The sequence below is a fragment of the Cyprinus carpio genome, chromosome B16 (genome assembly GCF_018340385.1).
Source record: "Cyprinus carpio isolate SPL01 chromosome B16, ASM1834038v1, whole genome shotgun sequence".
Taxonomy (NCBI): Eukaryota; Metazoa; Chordata; class Actinopteri; order Cypriniformes; family Cyprinidae; genus Cyprinus; species Cyprinus carpio.
In genome coordinates, this window is record NC_056612.1 from 10,181,580 (window position 1) to 10,204,797 (window position 23,218).

General features: G+C 36.3%; 1 protein-coding gene across 1 annotated transcript in view; it reads right to left on the bottom strand.

Annotated features, from left to right (window-relative positions):
* The window catches only part of LOC109063617 (protein kinase C gamma type-like), a 28,460-nt gene extending 8,341 nt beyond the window's left edge, over positions 1-20,119 (bottom strand). The window contains exons 1-10 of the mRNA XM_042740648.1: positions 19,163-20,119; positions 17,768-18,102; positions 14,733-14,764; positions 13,070-13,152; positions 10,789-10,900; positions 10,007-10,135; positions 8,170-8,326; positions 7,848-8,049; positions 5,592-5,774; positions 3,038-3,211 (exon numbers count right to left, since the gene is read on the bottom strand). Coding sequence (XP_042596582.1) covers positions 3,038-3,211; positions 5,592-5,774; positions 7,848-8,049; positions 8,170-8,326; positions 10,007-10,135; positions 10,789-10,900; positions 13,070-13,152; positions 14,733-14,764; positions 17,768-17,997 — 1,302 coding nt within the window. The 5' untranslated portion in view covers positions 17,998-18,102; positions 19,163-20,119. The remainder of the gene's footprint in view (positions 1-3,037; positions 3,212-5,591; positions 5,775-7,847; positions 8,050-8,169; positions 8,327-10,006; positions 10,136-10,788; positions 10,901-13,069; positions 13,153-14,732; positions 14,765-17,767; positions 18,103-19,162) is intronic.
* Positions 20,120-23,218: the final 3,099 nt, after the last annotated feature.

Sequence of the window (23,218 nt, forward strand, 5' to 3'; positions counted from 1 at the left end):
TCTTCATATTCTGTTTGGTGGTCTGATAAAAATGAATCTTTTCCAATAAGTTTAAATAGATTTTTACCTTTTATGTGCATATTTTACATTTATAAAGCCATTTTTCTATAAGTGTGCATTATCTTTTGAGTCAAAATCTTACATTTAATCAGTGAATTAGAATAATAATAAGACATTTGGGCTGTTATTAAGCAAATTAAATCAGTATCAACAAAATATATCTTTGCAATCCAGACATACAGTAAACTGCACTTGAAGTGGCATTTAGAAGTATATACACACTGTTTAATGCAAAACATGTATGCATTTAACCTGTAGTTACAAATGCATAAATAATCTGTTATATTAAACAAAACGTTGAATCCTGATATTTGAAATGATTTAAAAAATGAAAAGATAATTTAAATGTGAAATTAAAACCCGCCAGCAGGTGGCAGCATGTCACTGTTAATAAGTGAGTCACTGCGACTGAACCGAATCATTTAAACGGGTGATTCATTTAGGAACGAAACGCCGTCAAGTTGCTCAAAGACGCAAAACAGCTTGGTGGCTTTGTTTGGAATTATTTTTGTTGGCGAAGTAGAGCAAAAACAGGCGATATGGTGTCTAAAACGTAAGTCTCTTAATAAAACTTCAAGTTTATTGAACTGTCAATATCACATTTGTATATGGTCATTTTTGGAGGGAAAAAAGGCATTCTTCCGTGTGAAATTGATTAACTATATTAAGTGGTATAAATATACACATTTTCTGCCCGTGTCTTGAATTTGTGATAATTCCGAATGTATTTTAATAGACTGAATCATGCAGTGAAAGGAGGCACTGGAAATGCATGCGCACGCGCACTAGACTCCACGTAATGCGTGCACTGTGTAGTCAAGGTTTTTTTTTTTTTGCATCGTGAGAACATTGAGCAAAATAGCTCATTTGTCATGGTGTTACTTAACTATATTATGTTATGAATAAACTAAACATTTTGAATTTTTACATCAGTGTGTTTCTTCTGAGTTTATGTGTGCTGTCACGCTCATTTGTTCTGAAGTCTCTCACGAAGAGACAAGCCGACAAACAGAGTGAGCCTCAGCGCGAACTTGTATTCTGTATTCTGCTAACTTACTGCAATTCTCTCTGATGACGCAGTAACATACCGCGAGGAAGAAAAAATCTTCGGTCTGTCCAATGATTGTAAATTATTATTAATACACTTTATTTTGTTTATTTAGCAGGAGATTAGACACTACTTATCTAAATCTGTGCTGGCTACATTAAACAATATTGTACATCTTTTGTTTATTTTCAGATTAATCTTGAATTATTAATACATTAATAATAGGCAAAACAGAACAGAAATATTACATTTTATATTATATATTACATTTCAGCAGTTACGACATTTTACTGCTGAAGCTGCTATCATTTTAATAGGTTCAGCATCACGTTGCTGCAGTCATGTGGTCAGAGAGTTTATAAATTGTAATTATGAGTTTTGTAAAGATATAAACACTTTTTACAATTTACTAGTTATGGTAAACCCGACATGCTTTGATTGTTTTAGTAACCCTGTGTTAACAGACACTATCACCTGCAGAATGGCATCAGAACCTGAAAACTTTAGTGTGATGCTGCATCCACGCCACTAGGTGTCAGTATACTATCAACCAACACAACAAAAACAAAAAATTACTGTGTTCATATTTAAAGCTGCAGTCAGTAACTTTTTTGGTTAAAAAGCATCCGAAATCAATATTTGATCAAGTACATAACCAGCCAGTGTTCAAAACTATCACCTTACTTTAGCCCGATTCACAAAGGTTATCTTATAATAATGTTTTCTAATTTGAGTGGTACGGGTAGGTTTTCGTGGGAAATTCGAGCATGCTGCTGCATCATTACATCATGTCCGTAAACTTAAAGAAGTTGTCCCGGCTACTAGGCTATCGCATGTGAGGATCCTGCAGGTGGCGGATCGTTTATAGCCTTTTCTCACAGCAGATTGAATAATTAAATGTATAATTTTGATGCAGGATTGTAATCCAGAAAGGATTATGTGTTTATGAAACACATGTGAATGAAATTAAATTATATTCCAGTTTTAAATGTGCTTCTGATTACAGATTGCCTGGGATTACACAAGATCTGTATTTTTTCAAGACAACCAATTCGAAGGGAGCATAATTTGCTTTTTGGGTTGAAAGAATTTCTTTATATGAAATTCAAATGGAATGACAATTAGAGATTAGACTGTACAAAAATTGAAAATTACTCGCTTATACACACTATATTCACATAGTCACGTAATGCTGAGGTTGTTAACATTAACAATTTGAGAATAAAGTATAATAATAATAATAATTTGCACGGTTTGATGTGATATGAGCTCATTTTGATTTAATCACCATTGGTAGCGCAATTTATTGTAATGCTTTTTTCCTCAGTTGGTCAGAACAAACATGGCAGACTTGTTACATACTTGTTCAGATTACAATATACGTTGAAAATGAGAGATTACTTGGGTCATATACAGTATTCCAAGACATAAGCTAGAATCTGTGATTCTGAAGTACAGTGAATATCCACACTGGTGCGGTGACTGACTGCTACACATACTCCTCAAAACATTAGTTACATCTGCACTGGAGCCGTGTCGGCGCACAACCCACTGAAGGAAGATAATTCTGCCCACAGCTGCAATTCCAGGTTTTCAAACCGAGATGTCGACAAAGAGGCAAAACTTACGGACTGCAGCTTTAAAAATATCCAGTTTCTGCCCTGGGAGACCACATGTGGACATGCAGGACCCACAAAATGTCAGTACTCGTGTTCCAGCTGTGTGAGGTCAGAAAAGTGATTTAAAAATGGCCCTGAAGGTGAAGAGTGCATCTGTTCCATCACTTAGGGCCGAATGACATTTCAGCCCATATATATTTCATAATTTGCAAATGTGCATATGCATGTACAAACCTTGTCCCTAGGCTCTCACTCTCTTTTAATCATTAACCGTTTACACACTCTCAGTCACATCGATGAACACACAGACCTCGGTTTGAAAGGCGCAGTAGAGGCAGGTCAGGAAGTGAGGTCGCCCCACAAGGCCCAGCACTCTTCTCTCCACCATAGCGCTCTCTGTGTCCTCATCCTGAAACAACACGTCCTTCTTCAACACCTTCACCGCAAACAACCGCTCACTGCCCCTCTCCTCTGCCAGCAGGACCTGCGGGATGACAAGGAAACCTTGCGCTAACACTTCTTGAACATTAATAATTAAGAGTTCATCATCTTCTGCTCACATCCCTACAGCAGCGACTCGACTGTGCATACACAAAGCAAGAGCAGAAAACATAATTCAAAACCAGTTTAACATTCATAAGGGAACATTACCTCAAATCAAACAAAAAAATGAACAGAAATTCTTTCATTTCATTTACTCGTGTGATCCTGTTCTCTTCCTGTTTTTTTTTCTGCTTTGTGTCATTTTTCTATCTCTGGGTCCCAGGTCTCTCTCCTCTGCTCTTCTCTTTAATCTCTTCCCTCGTTTCTATCCTTTCTTTAGCACGGTTCTATGCCCTGGAGGATGTGCTGTCTACTGAGTATAACCCTGGCCTCTTATATAACCAAATATCTTGTGAGGACACACACACACACACACACAAGTGTGCGCACATGCCTATGCACACCAGATATGCTCGTGCACACACAACATCTACTTTAAAATGATTTTATATACTGTACATGAACACAACCACAAAGGAAACAAACATTCCTCCACACGCTCAAACAAGAGAGTGCAAAATGCACACACACACACACACCCATATCATTCCTCCTCAGGGATCAAACAGCTCAGAGTCCTTCACTTGTGTGCTCTGCGCTGACACACGACAACAGCATTTAGATTCTGCTCAGCACAGACAGAAGGACTGAACGTTTTGTTTGACCAAAACAAGGCATTCGTTCTGAAATATTCCAACAATCCCATGGCTGCTCTTGGATTTGCAATCACCAGGAGTTTCTTACGCGTATCACAAATTCTGCTTTATTTATCACATAACAATACTGGCCGAACACCCAAATGACTGTGTGCCTACATAGCTCCAGGTATTTCAAGGTGAATAAGGTCTGCATCTCACTGGGCCTCGAGTCAGAGCTTCAGCCTTCTACTATAGGAAGCGAGGAAGAGCCACAGCTGCAAATTTTAGATAGGGAAATCAGCACCCTCTTCTTGCAGCTGAGACTAAAGCTTTAGCGTTTCCCCTTCTGCCTGAATTAGCAGCAGCAGCCCAGGAACGAATGAGACAAGGGCCTAATTCAGTTCCAAGGTCATTGTACCCTTCGCACTCCTTACTGCATCTACAGGGAACATGGAAGTAGACGTGTTTGTCGATGGGTGAGTGCGGTCTCATGTAACCTGACTTTCGGCATAAAAATCTGGTCTGCCTTGCAGCCTGTTTTGTCCCAAACTCACCTACTTAGGCTGAAGGCCAAAGTATACTTTGACACAAGTATACTGTATCTCTTAACCCCCCTCATACAAGTTCTCATCAACAAGGTCATCTACTGTTGTTACGTTCTTCAGTAGTTTATTGTTTGTGTTCCGTTTCTGCCATTTCTTAGAAAAAAATAATTTGGTCCAGTGTTGCCACCTTGTGGACAAAAATCATTAATAAAATACAGTATGTGAGTTGAGTAGCATGTCCAAATTTATAGCATTCATAAAACAGTAAGCAAAAAGTTCCTTAAAACAAATGTAGTGCCTATTAGTGTTTGGTCTGAGTCCTAGTGCTTAACCAGTTGAGTTTGAGTAAATGATGACAGAATTTTCATTTTTGGGTGAACTATTCTTTTAACCCCCGACACAAGAGATTGTCAACATCACCAGCTATTATTGTTGACGTCTCCAGTAGTTTGTAGGTGTTAAACTAATTAGTGCAAAAAAATGTAAAGCAAATGTGTGAGCTGAGCGTATGGACAACCCTTGATGATTAATAAATTCAGTCCAATGCACTACACTGTAACTAATCTAGTTTAAACTTGAAAGGGACTAATCTATATATTTGTCATATATTTGATGTCTCTAAGCTGCCAGACTCATTATTTTGTCCTTCAAAGCAATCACTGTATCAACTCATTACCTTGTAAACATAATTTGTTTACTGACAGACTAATTATAAAAAATGGTATCTTTACTCTTGGAAGAAGCCAGCCAAACAGACTGAAACTTGTTGATCATAATCAGCGCTTGCCATTTTGGTGTTCAATATGCATCAGACGGTCAGTGAACAGAGTGGGCGGACTGTGGGAGTTTCGTCTGAGTCTGAGTCTAGAGAGTTTCCTTTAAAGATTCTGTTCCACTGACAACCAGGAGGACAAATACAACGATTTATTACACATACAGCAGGGTATAAATGTCAGACTTGACTTGACTTAGGTGTTTATTTGCTTTAGTGGCAACATACACTATTCATTTTAAATCAAAATCCTGAATCCTATTTTCAGGTTTAAATTTGATTTTGAATCCCATATTTTCATTGTGGCCTTCTGGATCCCACTAAATGTGTATATGTGTGTGGAAAAATGTATGTAATTTCAAGCACCTTGCCAAAGCTCCCTTTGCCCAGAACCATGAGGAAGTTGAAATCGTGCAGCCTGACTTGGCCTTTGCCCATGTGCAGTGCAGTGGGAGTCGGACTCAGAGCAGGAGGGGTCACAGTAGGAACAGGCGTCGTCACAGTAACAGGATCAGGAGGAATAGAGGGCATGATAGCAGCATCTGGTACTTCAGAAATGAGGAGAAAGATGGGATGAGTGAGAGGGAGAGAGAGAGAGAGAGAGAGAGAGAGAGAGAGGGAGAGAGAGAGCACAAGAATAGTTTGTTTCAATAAAGAAATACACTGCCCTCCTGTGGATGTGCTATGAAAGTGACACAATTATGGTGCTCAAAGAATGTGGTCAGACTAAGATGACATTTACAGAATTTGTAGATGTGGCTGTTTGTGACTGCATGATGTCAAAAAGAACATTTGATTTTAGCTGGATGTGTTTATTTGTGGATCTGAGATGGCCCTAGGCTTCTACAGCCCTCTCTTGGCTGAATATTGCATGTTGACACTTTTATCTTAAGTGACTTACAGTACATCTATTACAGGGATAATCTCCCCAGGAGCAAAATGGAGTAAAGTGCTTTGCTCAAGGGCAAAATGATGATGCTTTATGGACAGTAACTTGAAGATTTCAGCCAACAACTTTTCTGTTTTTACAACAACTTATGAAAGGCAACTCAAAAGTTACATACTACACTCCCTACAGTAGTGCTTATTGTAGGTAATAAAAATTTGCTAAAACGATTGCTGAAGACAATTTAGATTTGGTCAAATTCATGGAAGTACTGTAGCTACAGGTATTTTTTCTTTTAATTTTGTAATGTAGCTCTGAGCAATACAGATTATCAAAAACTTGGATCTATAGTATCGATTGGTTGAAGCCTGGCGTGAGCTTGCAGTCGATTGTAAGAAAGAGGTGAGGTTTGTGAGGATCAGAGAAGTCCTGTATGCATCACCAGAGAGAAGTCTGTCTTTTCACCAGAAGATCCAGTTATGATAGTTTGATTAAAAAATTATGAGGTCCCAAAAAAGCAGCAGAAAAAAAGATTAATGAATTAATTAAATAATTAAAAAAGTAGAAACAAGTCGGCACTGATAGCCTCGCTGGCAGTCCAGAGTTCCCGGCTCGTGGACCTCCCCGCCCCACACACACACACTTCGCTTCTGTCAACTAACTGTAATATCATCATAAAGACAAAAAACAGCAAAAATAATCTAAAACTAGAAACATATGCATGGATGAATTGTTTGATAAAAGATCAATAACATGCATTTTGAAAAATAGATAGGGTGAATTTTCACTTCATTTTCATGAACTAACAATGAACAATTTTTACAGTACTTCTTAATCAAGGTTGATATTAACTTACAAATATATTATTGTTTGTTGTTAATTCATCCTAGTTAATAAGATGATCTTTGTTAATTTAATCTTAAAAATGCATTAGTAGGATGATTAAATGAATATTAACCTCCATAAATGCTGTATTATTCATTGTTGTTAAATTTTATTAATTGTATAAGTGTTAACATTTAGAATGTTAATACAAAGTGTTTAAAACCTTTGTATAAAAATTAGCTGTATAGCTGGTTCATACACAAATTTCACACACACGTTCTGTTTTGTGTGATGTTTGATTTCTGTATGATGTTCAAAAAATATAATTTTGTATGATTTATAAGCAGTAAAATGTCCCTACAAGGTCAAAATGTACTGGTATTACTATAGTTGTGGGGACATGTAGGGAATACCAGACCACACACACGTTGGTTTTTATGGTTTAAGGGGACTCTCCACTGGCATAATGGTTTTTATACTGGACAAACCATATTTTCTATAGCACTACACCAAGCCTACACCTAAACCTACCCCTCACAGAAAACTTTTGACATTTTTAGATTTCCAAAAAACTCATTCTGTATAATTTATAAGCCTTTTCAATTACGGGGATACCAAAACTGTCCACATAAATCACCTTCACATTGTAATACCTGTCATACCCATGTCATTATGCAAATCTGTGTCCTTGTAAACCACAGAAACATGCAGACACACACCCACCCACACACACCCACACACACACACAAAGGTGTAAACAAGAATGTTACCAAGAATGAAATAATAAACTTTGTTTAAAAACTAGTAAATTTGGTCAGATCATAAAAGTGACAAATCACAAAAAAAGTCAGCAGGAATTAGTACAAATAAGCATAATTACATTAAAAAGTGCAGATGATATGAGCGAGTACCTGCAGGTCTGGGTCAGGTACAGGGATGTTATAATACTCTCCCTCATCCTGGTTGAGTAGTTTGAACCAGCCGCTGACTGAACGTCTGAATATCTCACTAACGCCGAACGACAGAGCACCCATGAAGTCATTCCGTGAGGTCCGATCCCAGTCCCAGACCTCTACAGACAAACGCCTGTCCCACTGCCTCCCGCGCACTGAACTACACACAGACAGGAGGACAGAGACAGATAACCTAGCATCCACTCAGAAAACCATAGCAACACCCTGGCAACAACTTCTGCATCATATGCACAAACAAAGAAACACAAATAAGACTCACAAGGTGAAGCTCTCGTTCCAGATAGGGTTGAGTGTAGAACGGATGGTTTTGGTTTTCTGTTTGCTCTGGCTTTTTGGATCAGGAATGAGTTTGAGCTTCACATAAGGGTCCGACAGGCCATTAGGATCCATAGGTATCAGGTTAAGTGCTTCATGCACTAAAACATACATTACAGATTGAGAACTGATTATGTGTTTTCATACATACCAGTATTGACTATAGCTTGAATTATACCATGCAATAAAAAAAGTGAATATGTCGGTGGTTGTGCTGCTATGCTTCGTACAGTAAATGTGCTTTCATGCTGCTGGTTGCCTTTAAAACAACATGCATGCATTCATTTTAAATGCTCACATTCTCTGTACAGCATTAGTAGTCTTCTCACTACTCATTAGTCTCTCTGTGGTGCCGCTGATCTAAGAGCCACAGGCTCAGTTAGGTTGACACAGTGCAGCTAATGCATTGTAATAGAGCATATTGTATGTGTGTATAATTAGCTTTTTCCTCATGTACTGATGATGCTAAATGCACACATTTCCCTCTGCTGGAGGAAAGTTGAGCTGTGCTATGCGGCTCAAAATGCATCTCCAGTGGGCTTCCTTAAACAGCAAATTCTCTCTGTGAGCTAAGGAGTAATTCTTCACTGGGGTATAAATAGGGGAATCTTAATAAACATTACTTAGCACTTTCTACAAATAGGACATAAAACAAGGACATATGTTTTCTTTTCTTTTCTTTTTATAATGGATTTGAATTTTTTTTGCAATACTTTTACTAAAACTTGGGGAATACATTCACTCGTAAATTATATGGAAAAGATACTTTTTATTGTGTCGCGTCACGTCTGGTTGGGACACACGGTGTTACAGTTTGATCCCCCCCAAAAAAATCGAAGTATAAAAATATTTATATTCACAGATCTAATAATTGAATCTGCAATTAGGGAAAGTGGAGACAAGAGATCCAGTCTGGAGATGGGAAGAGTTGATTTGCATGGCAGACATGGAGATCCAGATTTTTTGTTTGTTCATTTGTTTTTAATATTCAACAGGCAAAGTTCTTCTGTATCTAAATGCAAAAATGTTCATAATTGTTTGAATAAAACAGACTACTGGGGGAAAAAATCTGAATATTTATCTTGCGACCATCTTTTGATTATTTGAAAAAAAGCAACAATAATATAATAATTGTAATAATAAAATAAAAAAAAAAACTAATTGAGGAACCCTGTTCTACACCCTTGTTAATCAGCTATCATTTCACATTGATTTTAGGAATAAAATATGGGTAGGATTAGGTTTAGGGGTGGGGATTGGGTTTAGTCTATATTTTTGGACAGTAATGTTGATCCAGGATCAACAAAAGATGTTGATCCAGGAACATGTCTCACTTGGCAAAATCACGGTGACCCTTATGTGGCATAGCACAAAAATAAGAACATGTAGCAAATAACAACAAGTAAAACATGTACGTTCCCACAAAAACATCAAGGGATGCTAAAGTTAATTGCATTCATGAATGTGCTATCTGAGAAGACAGTCACACTCTATTTTAAGGTCCAATTCTCACTATTAACAAACCATTAACTACGACTTTTGCCTCAATAAACTCCTAAATTAGTAGCCTACGGTAGTTGTTAAGTTTAGATTTTGGGTAGGAGTAGGGATGTAGAATATGGTCATGCAGAATATGTGCTTTATAAGTACTAATAAACAGCCAATATGCTAATAACAGGCATGCTAATAAGCAACTAGTTAATAGAATTGGTCCCTGTAATCATGTGTTACCGAGAGTCAAATTGTGTTCATCAGTTTGTAAAAGTTACAGTTACATTCACCTGTGACATATATGTCCTCTTTCTCTCCACGCACGGTCAAGCGAATCCGTCCTCTTTTCTCAGTGTGGTCCTGTCCGCACAGGCTGGGGACGCTGTTCTCACAGCGCTTGTGTACATTCATGTCACAACCTCTCTCACACAGACACACAAACACACACACACACACACACCACAAAAATAAAAGAGAAGGAGAGAGTGTTAGGGAAAAAAATTACATATAATGTATATAGTCTCCTTCCATTCCAAAAACCATAATTATAAGGAGCAGTCTGCTTAATACTGTAAAGCTTTTAAATCTAATACAAATCTAACAGTGTTAACAGCCACTGCAGTACGTTGTGCGATACAAGACAACATACTGAAACAGCAAGTGCTGTCAGCTGCCACCGCCTGCTTTATTATTTTCTGAAAGTGTCATGCAAATTATATTAGATGACATGGTTGTTATTACATGGATTAAATCAGAGTTAAAGGGAATTAATTCAATCTAATATACAGCATGAGATATCTATTAAAAGCCTGAAAAGCATTACTCTACAGTTACAAATAATTACATAAAAATGTGTTAATTTAATGACAGCAATCTTGATGATTATGCCATACTAATTTAGATCTAAGAATTGATATAATAGAAATTTAAACAGGGTTAAAATTTTTATAAAAACTCTATTTAAACTATTTCAATGTTGTTCTTCGCCATATTGTATACAAGCAAGAGACACATCCATTCTACAGTCTAGAATGGATGAACTTCATTGGGATCTCAATATAAATAGACTCACTGGCACATTTCATGCCCTGATGTATGAGGCCGTACAGCAGAGACCCACAGTGATCACAGAAGGTTGGACTGGAGTATGTATGTACTTTAAACTTGTGTTTGCTCTTGAGATCCTGGAGAGGGACAGACAAAAACATTGTACTCATTTAATTATTTAATTGTTTAGTCTGCCGGGAAAAGCACTTTGATGTGATTTCATATTTAACACAGAGGGACGCCATGTACACCCAGTTCTAGGAAACGGGTAGGCCATGAGAGAAAGAAAAAGAGATTTAAATTATGTGTCTGATAAGAAACCCTCTCATACTGTTCTTTGCTCTATAAATAGGACAATCTTTATGCACAGACACAGCAAGCATATGCACAAACAAACACAGATACTCTACTTTCCCTCTGGTTCTCTCTCTCTCTCTTTAAAGGTCCAGAGGAAAGGCTTCATTTTGAAGTGACTTTTTCACTGGGAGCCAATTAGCTAGGGCTATTTTGAGGATGAATGGTGGATGAATATATGAGTTCAGCTCAGCTGTGAAAACTGAATCCTCCTAAATGCCTAAACCCTCTCCACCCCACCCTGTTTCTCTCTCTCCCCCTCTTTCTCACTCTCTGCATGCTGCCTGCTCCTTTTCTTCATCCTCTGACAATCTTCCTCTTCACTTCTCTTCCTCTCTGTCTGCCTCATCTGCATCATTGTCTACCCTTCCTTACGGCCTAGTCAAACATGCAAAGCCGCACACAAGCACTCCCCTTTAACTCATTTTACAACCATTTTATTTAGCTGCTTATGAAAAAATCTCAGTCTTTAAGGGTGAAATAAAGACTTCAGCTCTGTTTAGAAACTAGTATGTTGCCTCACTGCCTACACAGGCAGCTGGCTTTTAAGACAGCATCTTAACAAGTGGCTGATCTGGAATGCTCTACATGCCATGTGCCACTAAACACTGCTTTACACACTTAATCTGAGTTTATTTCAATAGAGTTTAACATTAGCATGTTGCTAAGCTAACAGTGTGATATTCTAATAAGCATAAAATACCTACTGTAAATCTTTTATTTAAATAAACATTTTTATGAATAATATTGAATTATGTATACCATCCAGCATCTTGGATTAGGTTTTCATTCTGGGAATGAATACAAAGCATAAAGAGACTCCCACAGATGAATTCATTAAAAAGTTATTCTAATAATTAAGAAATTATTATATTATGATTTAGAGTTATTTATAAATCCCTGCAAGACTGACAGGATTTAAATGCTAACAAGGCTGCATATGCACAAAAAAATGAGAAGTTAAAATACATTTTAATAGAATATAATATATAATTTTAACAATTTTATTTACAAGTCTGCCTTTTACCTAATTTCAAATAAATTGGCATAAATAAATAAATATAAGCAGGCAAGCATTACTGAGTTTAGGCAGGGGATTATGTTATGTTATGTTATGTTATGTTATGTTATGTTATGTTATGTTATGTTATGTTATGTTATGTTATGTTATGTTATGTCATGTCATGTTATTAAGCTCAGACACAGATACTGGGTAAAATAATAAATTTTTAACTATGCAAACTATGTTTCATCACTTTTCGTACTGCAGGCAGCAAAATTAAATCGTCTGCCTTTTGAAACAGCCTTTGGAAGCAGCCCATGATGCCTTTGATGAAAAGAGCTGCCTACATAGGCTGCTTACTAGGATTTGGAACAATAGAAATGTGTTACGATATAGCCTCTTCCTTGCTTTTCTCTTTCACACGTATTATTACACTCCGCACTACGTGAGTGTGAGTAGCAGTGTAACACCATCATATCACATCCCCTGCACATTTTATCGTAGTGTAGCACGAATAAGAGAGTGCAAGAGAGAGAGAAAATTGATATTCTCTTTCCTTTAAAGCCTCCACTTTTAAAGAAGGAATGCAAGAGAGAGCAATAAAAGGCTCGTCAAGAGAAGGAAAAGATGAGTGTGACGGTGAGACCTACTTCCATATTGGCTTACTCAGCCAAAAAATAAATGGCTTGCCATGCAAAAATGTGAAAATGAAGAGGCGAGAGACAGATGGGGTACGGATAATACAGTAGAATAAAAGATGAACTGCGGTGATCATAGCAGAACATCAAGCATGAAAAGAAGAGTTATATGATGATCAAGCAAAATAATGATAGGAAACAAAAAATAATGTAAATAATAATAATAATAATAATGCTAAATGGCAAAAAGATTACTTTTTACTGATTACTGTATACATTAACAGAGAACAACACTCACAGTACATACATACCTCTGCTTTGGGAGCAGTGATGGCTCCGGGACAAGTAAAAGTGACAAACTCATGGCAGCGTTTGTGCACCACAAAACTGCAGACTAAAAGAAACATATACCATATCTAGTAAAGCAATTCTGTTTTGTCAAATGCAAGTCATCAAGGCTTATTAAGTAAAATGGAAGCACACTACATTAATATTTCATATGCTAATGGCTTATAGGAGATTATTCATTTACAACGAAAAGCTCATTTTTCTGAATCGAATCAGAAATATTATGGGCAAGATTTACTAAATAGGTCAAATTAGCATGAGAACGCAATCCCATAAAACCACCAATGAGAGTGGAAAGTTCTGCGGGTGATCTACTGACAATCCTCAAATTATAGAAAACAGACGCAGCCAGTTCATGTCCATAATGATCAATGTTTTCTACCAAGAGCAGCCCAAATTAGCATAGGGTCGCAAACAAGCAGAGCTGATGATAATCACATTGGGGCAAAATGGGTGAAGACATGCTTCTTTTGGGAGTTAAATAATAGCGCAAATACCAGTAAACTGACTACCACAAACCTCAGGATTCCTACACATTTTCCAATCTCAAAATGCCATACTTTTCCAAACGTCTCAGTAGATTTTCAAACCATGCTTAACATAATATAGAAGCATTATTTAATCTTTATATTTAGTATAGTACAGTCACCAGTAAATATTTTTATTTTTTCAGGGGTTTATTCATTGATTTTCTCAAAGTGACAACATACAGAGCCCCTAAAAAACTTTCTTAAAAATAATATTTTTTGTGCGTTCTAGAAATGCGTATTGGAATTTTTCTTGCATGCTCACACATTACAATTTATTGTTTTATACTGTATATACAGTATATATAACCTATTTCCTTTATGCATCACTGCCATCTTTCTATTAAGAAAATTAAATCTGGAAATTACTCAGATCAAATTCCATACTTTTCCAAACCACGTAGGAACCCTGAAACCTTAATAAATCACCTCGCATGATTCACTTAAAAACTCTCCTCCCATAAAATTTGCTTCTGAATGAGAAACTCCTACAAATGCATATGCAATCAGGTCAGCTGCAAAAATTCACACCTTTTCTTCGCTTATGTTACACTGCTTACTGATAGTACTTTTTTGGCATTTTTGATTACAGGACAGTACAGAGAGCAGACAAAAAGTGAAGTGAGAAAGAGAGAGGGAGGAACGGGATCAGAAAGGACCACAAGCTGGGATTGAACTCGGGTCAAAAACTGGCTTTGCTCAGATATTGCTGCCTCAGCTTACCTATCGTCAAAGATGAATTGCTTCAGCAAAACACTTTCGGATCTTCACAGGGTCATAACCACTATAGACACTGAGGGGGGCATGCATTCCCCCAATATTCACTTCAAATTGATGGGTTTTTCAATGAAAGAGACTTACACTTTAAATTTAGCCCTATTTAAATATTGAAAATGTAGTTACTGTACATCCTTGGATCTTCATGCATGATAACAATTAACAGTACTTATTTTATAAATAGCCAATAAAATGAATGGCCCATTAAAAAACAAAACACTGCTATAGATGGGCTGGAAGATATGAAAAAAAAAAAAAACCTTTGAAGTTAACTAAATCTTTGGAGTGAATTTAAAACGTGTTATACATTCAAAATTATTACCTTGACACTGGAATCCTTGCTTTCCAATTCCCCTGTAAAACATTAACAACAACTCACATCATGTGTCTAATTATATTGTGAATAATTAAATACATTTGTGAAAAGAGGAGATCATAGAGAGCTGTGGTGTTGTGTATGTGTAAGAGCACAGAAGGCAAACAGAAGACATAAGCTGCTGAGGACGTGACAGATAAGGTAATTTCCAGAAATCCTCATCCGACGGGCAATTTAAGTGCTCTTCAGTTCACCATAATAACAGGTTGCTCTGCTCATGAAATCTTTGCTATGCAAAACATAACTTAGCATAAATCCCTCAAGTGCTAAAATAAGATACTTTGACACCCAACACTTTGGGCATGATCTGCTCTGAAATGCATCTGAGTGTACAGTATATACGACACTTTAAGAGCATCCTGTGGGCCAATCAACATCAACATATACTCAGAAATATAGGTTGAGACAGGACATGGGCAAAGAGACAGGGAGATGGAAAAGAGGATTCAAATGAATAGGATTCAGCAGCGATTTTTCTACTGTAGGGTTAGTTTGGGTGAATTTGTCCGCAGTCACAGAGTCATCTCAATGTCAAAAAATGGTTAAATTGACCTGAATTCACCTTATTGTCACGATACGCTGCAGGAAGGAATGAAGGAGCCATGGATAAACAAAACTGTCATTTATTAAAACCAACACACAGGGTAAATCCACACTTGGAAGGGAAGGAAAACACACGTACACAACTGATAGACCCGAAAAAAGAGGAACGCACAGACTATAACTAAATACATGACTCAACGAGGCAATTGGGAGGAACATAGGGTGAACAGAATGACTAATTAAGAGACAACGAGGACAGGAATAGGAACGACCAAATAAGGGCACATGAGGGAGAAACACAATAAAGACACCTATATTTTATTAAAAATATATAAAAATTACATTTAAAATAAATGTTGTTCTTTTGAACTCTTGTATGCATTTAAGAATTCTAGAAGTCTACCATGATTGCCACAAAAATATCAAGCATCACAACTGTTTTCAACAGTGCTGTCAAATGATTAATCGTGATTAATCGCATCCAAAATAAAAGTTTTTGCTTGCATAATATATGTGTGTGTACTGTGCATATTTATTAAATGTATATATATATATAAATACACACACACATACAGTATATATTTTAAAAATATTTACATATATTTACATTATATATAAATTTATGTAATATATAAACAAAACATATTTTTCTTAAATATACACATGCATGTGTATTTATATATACATATACACAGTACACACACATATATTATGCAGGCATAAAATTTATTTTAGATGTGATTAATCATGATTAATCATTTGACAGCACTAGTTTTCAACATTGATAATAATAAGAATTGTTTCTTGAGCACCAAGATTATTAGAATAATTTCTGCAGGATAATGTGAAACTAAAGACTGGACTAACAGCAGCTTTGAAATCACAGGAATAAATTTTACTTTAAAACATACTGCATTTAAACAGAAAACAGCTACAGTATTTGGAATAGTAATGCCATTCCATTTCAGTCTTTCTCCTTAAAAATCTACTTAAACATTTTGATGGTACTCATACCACTGACATACAGTAGGTTAGGAGACTTTGAGTTTGTGAACATTATAAAGCTGAAAAATAAACAAATGTACTTAAAAATTCTTTGGAAATGCTGTACTCCAGTAGACAGATAGCAATAAAACTTCAATGAATTGAAATGAATGGATGAAATGTGAAGCAGATGCATCTATCAGAAGCTATTTGAGTTGTACTGATGGACATGAGGTCTATAAGAGGACAATGCATGGGCCATATGGCCAGCCGCAGTTCTATGTGGGTTCTGTGGAGCTTGTGGTTAAATGGCAGCTCAAACAGAGAGGACTGCATAATTTAAGAGGCCCCTCGGGGCATGAGTTTTATGAGGCACGAAGGAAACTGAGAACAAGTGTAGTCATGTAACACATGTTCGGGACAGTGTTCTTCTGCCCTCTCTGTGTATGTCATCGAAAGTGTACTCAGTGTAAATGCCAACTGAGTTCTTTAGTCTTGTTTTCTAGTAAATTATATAAATATTTATAGATAAGTAAGTGTATTACTTATTCTTATGTTTTTTTAAAGCATAAACCTGATTAAGCTTTATTTAAGTTTAAATTTATGTATGTTTTTTTTTGGAAATATGTCTTATTGGAAGGCACTTACATTTTTGTACATACACCACCATTCAAAAGTTTGGGGTCAGTTATATATATTTAAAGAAATAAATACTTTTATTCTGCACTGATGAATCAAATTGATCAAAAGGGCCAAACATTTTTTACATTGTTACAAAAATTATATTTCAAAAATGTTTCTATCAAACCTGCAAAAATTGTATCATATTATCCACATTAATATTTAGTAGCACAACTTTTTTAGAGAACCAAATCAGCATATTAGAATGATTTCTGAAGGATCATGACACTGAAGACTTGAGTAATGATGCTGAAAAAACAGATTTACCATCACAGAAATAAATTACATACATATAAAACACATTATATTAGAAAACAGCTATTTGAAATGTTAAAAAAAAATATTTCATAACATTTTGATTAAATAAATGTGGTCTGGGTGAGCATAAAAAGCTCTATAAAATATTTAAAAAAATCTTACAGACCCAAAACTTTTAAACAGTGTAGTACAAACAAAGATTTAAAATAAAAAAATCCTCATTACTTTAAAATGTAGTCTTTTAATAAATAAATAATGATGTAGTGTTATGGCTAACTGTATTTGAAGAGGCTTCAGATTATAACAATTCAGTATAAACTACAAAGTACTTAACAAGGCCAGTACATCATTGAAAGTGAGTTATGCTATGAATCACGATACGGACATTAAGATTTTAGGACTAAATCAATACATAAATGCAGTCCAGTGTAAAGGTTAAGGTAGAAGTATCGGTTTACAGCATAATAATGTTATGAGTTATAGATGTGGCCAACAGTGTTAAAGGTGTGAAGTACCAGATGAAGTCAGTGCAGTGGCTGCAGAAGGTAGGCTGCTTGAAGAATCGAGCTGTGAACTGGTGGTCCTTCACTTCAATGACCCTCTTGTGCTTGAGAGCTCCCTTCCTCTGGAAGACTGGCAGCCTGGGGGGAGGAGAAAGAGGAGAGGGGAGCGGGGAGGAGGAGGGAGATGGGGAGGACAGGGCCAGGGGAGAAAGAGATGGAGATGGAGAGACCGGGGTAGACATGCTACCAGTTGGGTTGGAGAGAAGAAGACACAGAGAAGAAGACTTGGAGAGGGATGGACAGGTTATGCAAGCGACCTTATTTATAAACGGGGAAAAGAAAAACGTCTGGTAAAACACAGATCAAACATAAGAGGTTACGTGGAACATAAAGGAAGGAATTCAAAAGGATGTGATGGCAGTTCAGTTTGTGATGTTGAGGAAATTAAAGGAAGAGTTTCCCAGGAGGAGGAAAGGGAGGGTGAGAAACAGAGAGTGAAATAGAGGTTAATACACACTCTAAGAGAAACTTCCACTGGGACTTCAAAACGCATAGCGATTAGTGTACCTTCTGCCCTACTTCAAACACACACACACACACACACACACACACACACACACACACACACACACACACACACACACACACACACACACACACACACACACACCCTACATTCTCCATGTCAACCAGATTCCCACCACCTGCTCTTCCACATTTTCTGCAAGCTCATTGTCCCCAACATTCTTTATTTATACAATTTATTAAATATATAATAGAAAATAAAATAATAATATAATTTTTCATATTGCTTTTGTAATTTTATAGCTTCAGTTCAGTAGAGTTCAACTGTGGAATTCTTATCAAATTAGAAAAACAATAAGTGTTTATATATATATATATATATATATATATATATATATATATATTAGGTGTGTTTATAGAAATGTATATGTATTAAATATAGTTATATTATTATACAGTTCTGTGTTATATTTTACATTATCACTAAAGTAATACTATAAATACTGTATCTATAAATACTTTTTATTATTAAAATGACAAGAGCAATAAATAAGGCATACATCTAAACGTCTGTGATATAAACTGACTGCTGTTTTTGGCTGGTTTGAGGTCAGTCAGAAGTGGAGTGCTTTAGGATCGATCAGACTCACATTAATAAAAGAGAATGCATCAAGAAAATCTGAAATGAATGATGACACACAGGATCAAATCAAACCGGAGACAATACTGAACAAAGGATCGTCACATTAATTAAAGAGCAGATCTATAGAGCTGGAGACTGAAGAAAGGAAACAAAGAATTAAGGACATCCACAAATGAATGACAGACTACATTTATAAAAGAAAGAAAGAAAGAAAGAAAGAGAAAGACATTTGCAAATACCTGTAAGTGTGGCTTATGGTTTCTCCTCTTCCTCCCCTCTCTTCCTCTCACTTCTTCTCAAGACTCTTGTTATTCTATGCAATCAATCCTTGGCTCATAAAAAAGTAAAAGAAAAAAAGAGACAACTTGACCAAACAGAAGGTCTACAAGAGAGGAAATGCACCTGAAAAAAAGAATCAAAGCCCAAAAAGGAAATTAAGAATGAAGTGAAGGATGATACAGCAGCTTTCCAGGAAAGAGAGAAGAAGGAGGAGTGTATGGCCGTATATTCCTTTATCCAATAGAGTATAGAGGGAGAGGGGGTGAGGAAAAGAGGCAATTTTCACTTTCCAAGATTGATTCTGTTTTTACCAACAGAAAGAGGGGGTGAAGTGAAGTGAGACAGAGACAGAGAAAGAGAGAGAGAGAGAGAGAGAGAGAGAGAGAGGGAAAAGGAAGGAGTAGATGAAGAGAAATAGGCAGCAATTCATTTTTGAAATCTGGGTTACCCCTCTCTAGAGAGTAAAAGAGAGACAGATGATGGGAGGGTGAGGAAAGAGGACAGAGAGAGATAAAGAGAGGGAGATGTTGGCCAGCAGCTTGGTCAGCCAGTAGCTCCTCCAGTGCAGACAAGTGCTGAATGCAAAGAAATCTGATCAGTGATCAATAATCAGCTTCAGTCTGTAATACTGCCAGTCTCACTCTATACACGTGTTTGGACAGATGGGTGTCTTGGCAGCCGTGTTGCTCATACGTAAGGACTCTAAGAATGAGACAGGAAGTTCAGCATTCCTGAAAAGAGTAATACAAAGCATTAAACAGCATGTAATGGTAGTTAATGCAGGCAGAATAGTCATGTTCATTCAAACTGAGCATGTGACCCTGCCAGATTTATAAGCCAGGCTCACAAATAAATAAATAAATAAATAATGAAAATGATTATAAATTCTAATATGAAATGTTTGCATTTATGTCACTCACAAATTATAGGTCCCATAAAAATTTATTAAATATAATATATATATATACACACATACATATACCATTACATTTTTTGGGCAAGTAAAATTATTATTATTATTACTTTTAATGAAAATAATATTTTTCTTCAGAAAGCATGTATTAAGTTGATCAAAAGTGACAAAAAAGTCACTTTATCACACATACACACACACACACACACACACACGTGTGCGCGCACACACACACACACACACACACACACACACACACACACACACACACACACACACACACACACACACACACACAAATCAACTAAATTCTGTTATTTTTAACTCTATATAAGAATCCTTATTTTTTTTTCATGGTTTCCACAAAAATATTGCACTCCACAACTTTTTCAACAATGAAAATGTTAAGAAATGTTTCTTAATCACCAAATCAGCATATTAGAATGATTTATTTATTTATCAGACTTTAAGAACATAATAGACTTATTTCAATAACATTTTAGAAATCTTACTGACCCCCAACAAAAGTAAAGCACAATCGTTTTAAAAATAAATAAATAGACAAGGTTCATGTCACCCAAAATGTTTGCGTGTAAAAACAATATACGATAGACAGATCAATTATTATAAACTAAAATAAAAATGGCTCAAGGGTTCACTTATAATTTTTCTAGTTAAACAACGTACAGTAGTGAGTGAGGATCTGAACCTATAGGTCACCTTGCACACTATACGAAAAAGAAAAAGAAAAAAAAAGACTAACTCTAGACTAACATCCCTGGCAAATACAAAAAGTTTGCTTGTCTTATCTTGCCGAGCACAAAAGTGAGTCAGGAGTGCCCCTGGTGCCCCCTGAAAACAAATAGGTGCATGATGCTCCTGCACACAGGTAGCTATCTGTAGCTCTCACAGCTGCATCTGAAACCAGGTCACAGTGTATGTGAGACAGAGAGGAGGCAGACAAGATGGCCGTCAGACACTGACATTAAAAGAGGGAGGAAGACCAGAGGGAAGCGCGACAGTGAGGGGTCTTGCCACAGTGCTGTTATATTGGGACAAGGGTGCAAGGAGCAGTGTTAGGACATAACACTAACCCACTAACATCCAGAGAACAGGAGTGAGACAGAGTCCAGGAGGTGATGTGAAGGGAAGGAGAGGAGGAGAGGAAGAGGGAGGGAACGAGGGAGCGAGTAAAAGGTTGAAGGTCTAATTATGTAAAATGTAGGTTATTAGTCTCCTGATGGGGACACTGTGAGAAAATGAATTAACAATTATAATTAGCAAGATTGTTAAAGTGCAAAACAGTATCATTGGACAGGTATGTGTATGGAGACTTATGGGTGTGTGTGTGTGTGTGTCGCTGTCATTGAGAGAGAGGGTGTGTAGGTCAGCGTGTTTTATATCTTAATTTCAGATGGAGGCACATGCTGCAGCAATGATTTCAGAGCTTCAGTGTCTAATGTCTGCAGTGATAAATCAATGCCAGCTTCATGTCTCTGGTCATGCTGTAATAGCATAATAATGCAGAATATAGATGGGCTTTACAAAGTGAAGGGCCTGTGCACTTATCTATAGTCATCTATATTGTTATGTGGAGAGGAGAAATTGTTGCAGGGAAAGTTCACCCTAAAATGAAAATTCACTTATTTATTGATCCTCATGTCGTACAAAACCTGTGTGACCTTGTAAATCTGCGGAATACAAAAGAAGTATTTTGAGAAATTGTACTGGTCTTTCTTTTCCATGCATTTACAATGAACACACCAACAGAGTATCATAAAAAAGAGCCATATAACTCATTTGCTTTATTCCAAAAACATTATAATAAGCTTTGTGTGTGGAACAGTCCAAATTTGTTCTAGTGCTACTTAGTGCGTTATATGAACAAGTCTTTTTTGAGTTAGATATTGTCAATGAATCAGTTGATCCAGTTCACACAAGCAGCCTGAATGATTCATTCATGGACCAAACTGATTCATCTCACCAGGGATTAACTAGGAAAGCTTGTTTCTGCCAAAGAATAAATAAATAAAAAGGTAATTGAAACTTTTTATCTCACAATTCAAACTTTTTTTTTCTAAGAGACTGCAAGAAAAAAGTCAGAAATGTGAGATGCAACTTACGTCTGAATTTATTAAGGGCCTGAGACAAGCTTCCATATAACAGCTTATTGGAGGAGAATATTATCAGTGAATAAGTTACAGTATGTTCCTCAAACAATGCTTGCATATTAATTCAGAACTGTGAAAATAGTGCACAAGTCATATGAAGCACATTTATGATACTTCTGTGACGTGCCCTTCTTTAAGCTTGAAGAAACCATCATAGAATTTCTAATGGTTTCCACTACAAATACCATTACAAACCTTACAAACCATCAACTGTTAACCATTAAAATCATTATCTAATGGTTTCCAGTAGCACTGTTGCCAAATTTGTGGTTTTTAAGTGGAATTGGGCTTCTTGTTTTTTTTTTCATGCAATTTAAAGTTTGACATATTGCATAAATTGTAATTCACTAGAATGTGTGTATTAAAATATTTTACATTCTACTAATAATAAAACACATTACACATACTGTTTATGATTTCTACTAGTCATTTTCAGTTTGAAATTGTGTACAATGCATAACAGTGACTACAGTATAAAATATGTATTTTATGTATGGGAATGAGTTTAAATATTTGGATAGGGTCTTTGGGCTTGTTATGGGCTATTTTTGATTGGCTCTTGGGCTGGTTTTTGTTACACAGATCTGGCAACCCTGTCCAGTGGTGTGTTTTGGGCCATATTCCATTAGGATTTAGCAGTTTTAGCATGTCATGAATAGAAGGCAACAAATTATCTCTAGAGACCCACAGGGATGATTACAGTCTCTATTAAAACCAATAAAATTCCCAATATAACCATTTAAACCATTACAAATTCTTTGAGGGTTTCTATTGTTTGTTTGTTTTTTCAGCAGGGAGCCCCAGTCCCTATTTATTGCAGTTGGAGGGAAAAAAAGTGACAATTTATTATTATTTTTTTGTGTGTGTTCTACACAAGACAGATTTGGAAGGACACGAGGGTGAGTAAATGATAACAGAATTCTCATTTTTGG